Below are 8409 nucleotides of genomic sequence, written 5' to 3' on the forward strand. Positions count from 1 at the left end.
ATGAGCTCTCCAACTCATTTCCAAGTGGCCTATGTAGTCTCTCAAGATTTAATCAAGGTGATTCCTCCTTGAACTTGTTTGCACCACGAGGTCTCACGAATACTTCGGAAAGTACTCGTCGCGACTCCCCTCCAATCCTGGTAGATCTATCTTGGTTCACTCTCTTGCCAACGCCTTCGGCCTCTTGTCGCATGAATTCTCTTCGCTTCGGCAGTTGCAGCTTGTCAAGCCAAAACCAGCGACGATCAACGACCTTGGTGCATATCATGCTCGGAACTATCTAGACGCTCTTCTACGTACTCCAGATGGAACTGACTCAGAAGATATGAGTGAATTTGGGCTAGAGGATGATTGTCCACGATTCCCTGGTCTCTCTGAATATATCTGTCTGGTGGCGGGAGCAACTATAACAGCAGCGAACGCGTTGCGATTTGGGTATGCGGACATCGCAATCAATTGGGATGGTGGAAGGTTGTAACCTCTTATCTTGCGGACGTTTCGTAGAATTCAGACGCGTTTTCGTTATTGTAGACATCATGCACAGAAATCACGCGCATCTGGATTTTGTTATGTGGCAGATTGTGTGTTGGCTATCCTTTTGCTCAAAAAGACCCAACCGGCTCCAGCATTGTCCCTATCGTCAGACACGACCATCCCGAATGCTACCCCAAGCCACAGAAAGCCTCGGGTAATGTATCTAGATCTGGATGTGCATTTTTCAGATGGTGTGTCGCAAGCATTCTACTCACCGGGTAGATCTTCTTCGACGCAGGTTCTGGTTCGTGTCTTTTTCTACGACCACTCGCTTGTTCACTCAATATCTTGAATCCACAGACTGTAAGCATCCACCATGCTGCTCCAGGATTTTTTCCTTCCTCTCCTCTTGCCCAACTGCCATTTGACCCATCTACATCCTTCGACCCGTTTACTCTTTCCCTTCCCCTCCTCGAAGGTGCTTCCAATTCAACATTCGCTGCCATCTGGCCCCTAATCGAGCGCATCAAAGATGTCTTCAAACCCGACTATGTTGTAGTTCAATGTGGTGTTGACGGACTTGCTGGCGACCCAAAATGCAAAGTGTTCAATTGGAGCTTGGATGTTGCGGCTGAAGGCTCGCTAGGGTGGTGTGTTTCTCGCATCGTCGACGATTGGAAGGGTATTCGAAAGTTGTTTTTGGGAGGAGGCGGGTATCATGCACCTAATGCAGCCAGAACGTGGGCTTACCTCACTTCTATCATCGTAAGCATCATCTTTTTCTACCCTTTTTCCCCTGCTCAGGAACATTGACGCTTATCCCTTGCTTTTTCATCTCAGCTTGGAAATCCTCTCGACATATCGATCAGTATACCAGACGATCCTTCCCATTCTGCGTTTCCCCTCTACGCGCCTTCGTTCACGCTCGACGTACCGGCCGGGAACATGCTTGACACGAACTCGAAAGAATATCTCGCTGAGGCTCGCAAGAGTTTCGAGAGGGCATCGGAAATGCTACAAGAAATAATGCAAGCCCAACAATCTCAGCCTCAGGAGTCACAGTCTGTTTCATGCGATTAATGAACGGTTCAACGAAGCTTGAAAGAAGGTTCTGGAGCTACATTGGGCCACCAACAGCTCGAGGGGGGAGAATCGCACACTCCCATATTCCCTCGACTAATTCCTTCATCATCGCGTGGAATTCAGACGGCGAATGCTTTCTTCAAGTTCTTGAATTCACACCCTTGGATGGGAATTCTGTATCGAATTCGGTAATATCCTGACAGGCACTACCGTGTATTTCAACGACTTCTGTTCAGGCGGCAGAATTTTTGTTTCCTTACCGCTCTTCCCGATGAACAACAGCAGCCACATACTCTTACTTTTGTGCAGGCACATTCTGGCTGTGCTTGGCCGCTTCATGCTTTTGCCAAATGTTTAGCCTTTGAAGTGAATTTTGTGGCGCGTTCTTTGCACAAGGCTTTTGAAGTGTGTATGTTTTGTAGTGCACCTTATGTGCACTGTGTTTATTGCTTGATATCTGAGCTGAAACCAATCTACACCTTGACAGAGACAATCAGATTATACTTAGATCACCCTACAGCATGGCATACCAGTTTTGGTATCATGAACTTAAGTGAAATCTATCCTCTCCCAAGCAAGGTGCAGTTCACGACAGTGGAGCATAGTACAGAAGTAATAAGCAAAACTAGTTCAAATCGGATCAGCCTGAAACTGGGTACTGGGAATGTGATTCAAAAGGTTTAACCCAATACTAGTCATGCAGTTCAAGTTGATGTGGTGGACTAGCTAGCGAAAGCAGCAGGAGGATAAGGACGGACATGGATTGGCATTTCCCGGGTACTGACTGTATCCACCGTATATCTATGGACAGGTACGGGACGGGACTTTCTCATGGTTATTGGAATGGTTACAGTATGACCACGGTTGGTCATGTTTATTTTACCTAGAATAGTAATACCGGAGCTTCACTTATCATTCAACTGTCTTTCCACTTTTGATACTCGTATATTTTCTCTGGGACCAGCAGAGACGTGTTGGTTGAGAGATGAAATTTCCAATTATCCTCAAGTCAGAACTTGATACCTGCGGTGGAGTACTTAAATACTGGGAGTCAAAGAAAAAAATCTGGCCAAGGCTTTACTGTATGGCATCCGACTTTTGCTCTATCCCAGGTGAGTATGTTGCTAGCACTCTTTTGAAACAACACTCAAAGTCTCACAGCATCTTCAGTCGATGTTGAGCGTGACTTCTCTCTGAGTATAGACAATAAAGTCACGCCCGGATGACAGGCCCGGTCAAATTTGATCGGATTTGGACGATGCTCATTTCGGCCGAATCTGCATCGTCCGTCTCTATTGCAATCACGTTACTGTTCATTTTGTTCTCACCCATGGATTGGCCGGTTCTCTGCCCGTCGTTTCGCCTGTCGTTCTCATTTATTTTACCTCCGTTCACACTATTGACCCTCGGCGTCCCTTGCAGTTCGATCGACAATGGTGGCGCTGCCGCTCCCGCCGCTGGCTCTTTGGACTCGCTCATCGTCTCCGCCTCCAACAACCTCGATCCTCAATTCCTCATTCTCCTCCACAAAATCCTCAGCTCGCAATCTCTTGCCCTTTCCCTTCTCGCATTACGATCTCAACAACTTGTGGGTCTCATGGAGATTGACAACGCCTCGTCGGCTCCCACAGACAATGTCGCTATCGAATTGGAAGGACAGACTATCGAGGTTAGGTATCCTGCTGAACCTCAGCCCCCGAACTCCCTCATTTTTCCTGGCGAGTATACAGACGGCGTCATGCATGCTGTGTACAAAGATATGTGCGTATCGTTCCTGCTGTCATAGTATATGACCATTAACCATAAACACAGCAACAATCTGAAACGAGAGGCGCTGCTAGCCCTCTGTAAACAATATTCGCTCGGGACTTTGGGTAATAAGTCGGTCTTGAAGCAAAAACTTATTGGATTTAGTGAGAACAAAATACGGTGGCCAAGGTGTGCCACCTCGAAAGCTTCAATAATAACTTACAGCTGATATGTTTATAGCCTTATCCAGGGTGCTCGACGCGCTCATCGTGGCGTCCGCGATGGTGGTATCACTAAAAACAAACCCAAGCCCAAGGACAGTTCTGTTGCCTCATCCACCGCTCTCAAAAAACTCAAGCCATCAGCTATACGACGAAATGAGCTGTTGGGGCTTCCGCTCAATGCGCCGCTTGGCAGCCAGCTTTTCGATACGCAACGGTCAAAAGACACACGGACCCTGGAGGAGAAGGCTGAGCTTCTTCGTTGGGTGAGTTTTCTACATTAGAAGTTCCAATCCATGCCTTATATGATTGATCAGGCAAAGGAATTCGACGAGTCACATCCCTATATACCTGAAGCAGAGATTGCAAGGAGACGGAAAGCTAGGGAGGAGGAGAGGACAAAGGAGAAAGCAGGTGGTACGGTAAGTAGCAGGCATCACTTTTTTCTCCTAATGTTTTCATTCTTCTTGAGCAGGTAATGGTGACAGAGTCAATACGTTCAATGAACGAACAGATTGCTAACCTGACTGCTACAATCAACATGCTTGTAGTTGGCCTTCCGACGCTGCCACCGCTACCAGCTACAGTCCTTGCACAACTACAAACTCAACCCTCAATCCCTCCTGCTCCGTTTTCATCTGGTGAGTTCTTAAAGTTCATCCTGTCACGAGCTCCCAATCTGATTGCTCGTCCCTGGACCGTCAAGTTCATCCTGTTACCCCTGATCCCATCCCATTCCTCTCACCGCCATCCACAACGCCTATGACTACTGGCGCGTTGGCCTCGAATAGTATGACCGCGACATCAGCAACCCCTACCAACGGACTTGTCATAGCTGGAGCTATGAAAGAAACAACTTTTAGCCTCGCTATCGGCCATGGGCAAATTATCAGGTACAAGTATAGTGATATTCGTGAACCCCGCCAAATCTCCTTTGCCACCAACATTGTTCGTCTTGACCGTGTATGGGATGACGAAAGCCTCAATTGGGATCCTATCGATTGCGCCAGGAATCTTCTACAGATAAATGGTACAGCAATCGCACTCCGGTACTGGCAGATGGTCTTCAGTGGTAAGAAGAACAGGGTGTGGTCATGGTTGAAGAAACTCTGGACTGAGTGGAAGGTAAAATCGTCTCATCTTTATAAAATATCTTTCACTGACCTGTTTGTGCAGTATGTTGCTGAGCGTTACCGTTCTCGTGGCCCTGATGATTTTTGGCAAGAGTTTTCCTCAACCAACGGCGAACATTTTCACTGGAAGGCTATCACTGATCGGTTACGGGAATTGCGTAGTGCGCAGGACGAGAGGCTCGTGGATAGGGCAAAGGCTGAGTATGGGGACCGTTTCTCTCAGGTCTTTGTGAACAACCGAGGCAAGGTACTCACAGATAAATCAGCTATTGCGCGTCGTTACCTTGCTGAGCTTGATCATCGTTTGGTATAACACATCTATGATTTACTATGTTTGTTTTTTGTATACATTCTTAATGAAAGAAAGGTTTGAACTACAAACCGTAGTTAAGCACAATGACAGGAGCGGTTACAAGTAGGACAGACAGTAGTGGGTGCCCGATGCATATTAAAAAAGTCATCGCGGTCAACGTGAGGGTTATCGTTCCAGGATATGAGATATTTCACAATTGTCAGGTGCGTAAATTCCTGACTCCATCCCCCCCATTCACAGATTTGACGTAGAGGCCAGCGACGTTCCACTGATAACCACTGGCATCCGCCGCGTCGAAATGAGTGAGTTCCATAAGGGACAAAATCCACGCCAATATCAAGGAGATTGTTTCGAAACAACTCAAGAAATTGTTCAGACGTCTAATGGTCTTTGAGAAACGGCCAATGAACAAGCAAGGTGTACTTACCATTGGTTCATTTTCCTCAGCGAGACGGTCACCAGCACGGATTTTACGAAACAGATAGCCTTCTGTCAAACCGGAGAGAAGCACCCATCTTGAAAATGCACGAACAACACATATATGCTGGTATTCTTCTGGCATTTCATACCAGACAAATGGCTTAATATCTAAGGGATTATTCAGTGAGACCGAGAAGATCCAATAGCGTATGGACTTGCCTCCAAACTGACTGGTTTTTCGGAATGGAAGACGAAGCGTCAGTTTTGTTTGTCCAGTTTGAGGATCTGGAGAGACTGAAATGTCTTGCATTTGGATCTTGAGCAATTCGTCAACACGAAGTAAGCCACAAAAGGCTAGGTTGTAGCCCAGATTCAACAGAAAACGAGCATGGGCTCCAAGACGTCCTTTAGGGGCTTTTTGAGATGAGAAAAAGAAAGCAGAGGATTGTCGCCGATTGAAGTGATACAGGCGTTCAAGCAATTGCTATGCAAAGTAGTTGATTTACATGTATTAATGAAATTGATACTGCACATACAGACGTGACTGCTCGCGCACTAGTTGCAGTTTCTCCTGCACGTGTCTGAAGGAAAAGGTCAGGCAACCAGAGGGATAGAGCTCACGGAAACTGACTTTTCTACGCCGGAGACTGAGCATGTAGCTTGAAACAGTTTCGGAAACAGAGGGGTTTCCAAGCATCTTCCCAGAAATTTCACTTTGGTGCCAAGCTTGCATACCTAAACCATGGATTCGCCCGAATCCAAAGGTTGCAGCTGCTCTCATCTTCTGAGCATGTGCATAAGTGGAGCGTTCCACGTTTGGTGCAATGGGACTGCCGTTGAGGTTTATTTCATCACACCTAAGAAAGATCAATCCAATAAAGGGAAATGACAGTTACAGCACCTACGAGTGCATGATCCATGCCACTATATATACTGCTGCTTGAGAATGAGGGCTATCACAGAAAAAATGAGTTCCCTCCGTTATCATTTGTTGTTCAACGAGGAATAAGTTGCATTGCTTCATTAATCTTCAGTGGAATCAATCATCAGCAGGATAGAGCTAGCACATATAGACACACACCGGAGATATTCTTGGGACGTCTTTTCAGAAACACCTTTCGAAACCTCACGGACTGCATCACTAAGCCCTGACAAGTCAACCTCAACTTGATCGTGACTTTCTTCCAAATCATCCAGGATATCTGCTGGGTCTGGGTGTTGTTCTTCGATGACCTTGAACAGTCCAGAGTATGAGTTGTTGTTTGAAATGTCGATGGTCATTGAGGTTGGAGGAAGAACCCAATGAAGCCCCTATTATTAGCAAGCCGTGATGCAGCAACAGAATGTTCTGTCTGCGAAATTACCAAGTGAGCTGGCACTCTTCCTAGGGCTGCTAATGAGGAGGTAGGAGGTTTATATGAGATTAAATGTGCTTTCTAATGAGCCTCAAGGTTTCCTCAAGGCAAGTTCAAAGACAGAACGGAAAGAAATTTGCGCCGTATTGATTCGTAGCAGTTTACCGACAACAAACATGTTTACTAGTTTATCGACGACAAACACGTTTACTAGAAGGTAATGTAGTGGAAAATTCCTCGAGGTCTGAGAGATCGCTTAACTCATCCAATCCAGCCTCTGTTCGAATTGAACCCTTCCAATCACCCCTACAAACATCACTCCAACGTGTAAACTTTTGCAGGGCTAGCTTCCAGCGCGACAGGCGTGCTGATTCCCGTGCTGTTCGTGCTTCTGCATTGGCTGTAGCAAGAAAAGACTTGTCCGACTGAAAGCCGTTGTCTCGCCATCGAAAAATCCCACCAGAGGAATATTGAACCATCGCGTAGCGAGTTTCTTGAGGTTGTATGGGGATGGTTGAATGTGTGATCAGCGCAGAGGGAAAGAGAATACTGGAGCCTGGGGGGAACCGGATGACTAACCCTAAGTCCCAAAAAACTAGGTGACCCCCTTTGTCAGGGTCAAAAGGGCCCATAGCAGTATCGATACACCATCCTGAGGCTCGGTTGTCAGGATCCATGTGGGGCGGAGAGTATGATTGTGGCCCTAAGTTAAAGGTAACGGCGGCGAACGAGGTTTTAGGAAAGGTACTTTGAAGCTCTGGCTGCTTTTGTCGCAGTTCGTTATGTGCGTCGTTGTACTCTACGTAGTTCTTATGACAGAAGGCGTTGAACAGCACTAATAACGGTGAGCTCATAGGAGGTTTAAGGGAGCAACGAATGCGTACCGTTGGTGAAGCCTGATATACGCCGAATGGACTTGTTCTGTAAGAGCTCATTCACAGCCTTCTGGTTGGCTTTACCAGAGACTCTGTAGTTCTGTGGTTTCAGCCGCCCGTTTCCATAGCCATAACCTACAGTTCTAGAAGCAAAGTCTCCGCGCCGGCCATGCTTTTGAGCCTGAGTGAAGGTACTGGCCTCGAAGCATTGCTTCATAGCGCCAGCAGCGTCGGATTCAACAGCCTTCCATTCTTCTCCCGCAGACCCATGCGGAACGCCGCCAAGAACAGCAACAACACGGTCTTGAACGTCAACAAGGGCAATACAGGTGCTGAAAAGCGGTGAGTGACAGAGAAACTCAGAAGGTATGGCTAAAACGCACGTTCCGTCCCACTCGAGCAGCTTGAGGCCAGAAATTGAGCTAAGTGCGTCAAGGTTTTTCCAGACCTTCAGAAGGCCAGGGGATAGTTTCTTCCGAGGGTTAGCACTCCATCCACTAGAGGAGACAGGGAGGTCGGCAGCGTTGAAATCTTTGAGCCGGAGAGGCGCAGCTCCCTTGGCAAGCTCAACGACGAAGGGCTTCAACCCGTTGCTCTTGGTGCGCTCTATGGCTTGGGCAGCACGCTTAGCTCGAGAGCGCCTGCTGAGAGACTTGCGCTTCTTGTCTTTACGAGAAAGAGAGGCAAAAGAAGCGGCCGGGTTCAAACTGTTTTGGCAAGGTGGCTCCGGGTCTTGGAAGGCGTTTTCCTCTGCGTCGTCTTCGAACTCGAGCTCACCATCATCTA

At 47.3% G+C, this 8409-nt stretch overlaps 4 protein-coding genes across 4 annotated transcripts; 2 read left to right on the forward strand and 2 right to left on the reverse strand.

Moving 5' to 3' along the window:
* Positions 1-1554, forward strand: C8R40DRAFT_1158983 (histone deacetylase complex protein; the record flags this gene model as incomplete). Its single annotated transcript, XM_046229812.1, has 5 exons — positions 1-57; positions 113-471; positions 532-778; positions 835-1239; positions 1315-1554. The coding sequence occupies 5 exons, from the start codon at positions 1-3 to the stop codon at positions 1552-1554; spliced, it is 1308 nt and encodes a 435-aa protein (XP_046089482.1).
* Positions 1555-4145: 2591 nt separating this feature from the next.
* On the forward strand, positions 4146-4991 carry C8R40DRAFT_1089300 (uncharacterized protein). The gene is made up of 2 exons (XM_046227438.1): positions 4146-4652; positions 4704-4991. The coding sequence occupies exons 1-2, from the start codon at positions 4290-4292 to the stop codon at positions 4971-4973; spliced, it is 633 nt and encodes a 210-aa protein (XP_046089483.1). The 5' UTR covers positions 4146-4289; the 3' UTR covers positions 4974-4991.
* Position 4992: 1 nt separating this feature from the next.
* C8R40DRAFT_1246395 (uncharacterized protein) lies at positions 4993-6863 on the reverse strand. Its single transcript, XM_046233636.1, has 6 exons — positions 6475-6863; positions 6299-6421; positions 6025-6250; positions 5930-5974; positions 5401-5877; positions 4993-5353 (listed from the first exon to the last, which is right to left on the reverse strand). The coding sequence occupies exons 1-6, from the start codon at positions 6672-6674 to the stop codon at positions 5048-5050; spliced, it is 1377 nt and encodes a 458-aa protein (XP_046089484.1). The 5' UTR covers positions 6675-6863; the 3' UTR covers positions 4993-5047.
* Positions 6864-7173: 310 nt separating this feature from the next.
* C8R40DRAFT_1030615 (uncharacterized protein) lies at positions 7174-7942 on the reverse strand (the record flags this gene model as incomplete). The annotated part of the gene is made up of 2 exons (XM_046223141.1): positions 7174-7583; positions 7633-7942. Coding segments are annotated over 2 exons (720 nt in total), but the record flags the coding sequence as incomplete, so codon positions are not given.
* Positions 7943-8409: the final 467 nt, after the last annotated feature.

The sequence above is a fragment of the Lentinula edodes genome, assembly GCF_021015755.1.
Source record: "Lentinula edodes strain Le(Bin) 0899 ss11 chromosome Unknown C8R40scaffold_6, whole genome shotgun sequence".
NCBI classification, from domain to species: Eukaryota; Fungi; Basidiomycota; class Agaricomycetes; order Agaricales; family Omphalotaceae; genus Lentinula; species Lentinula edodes.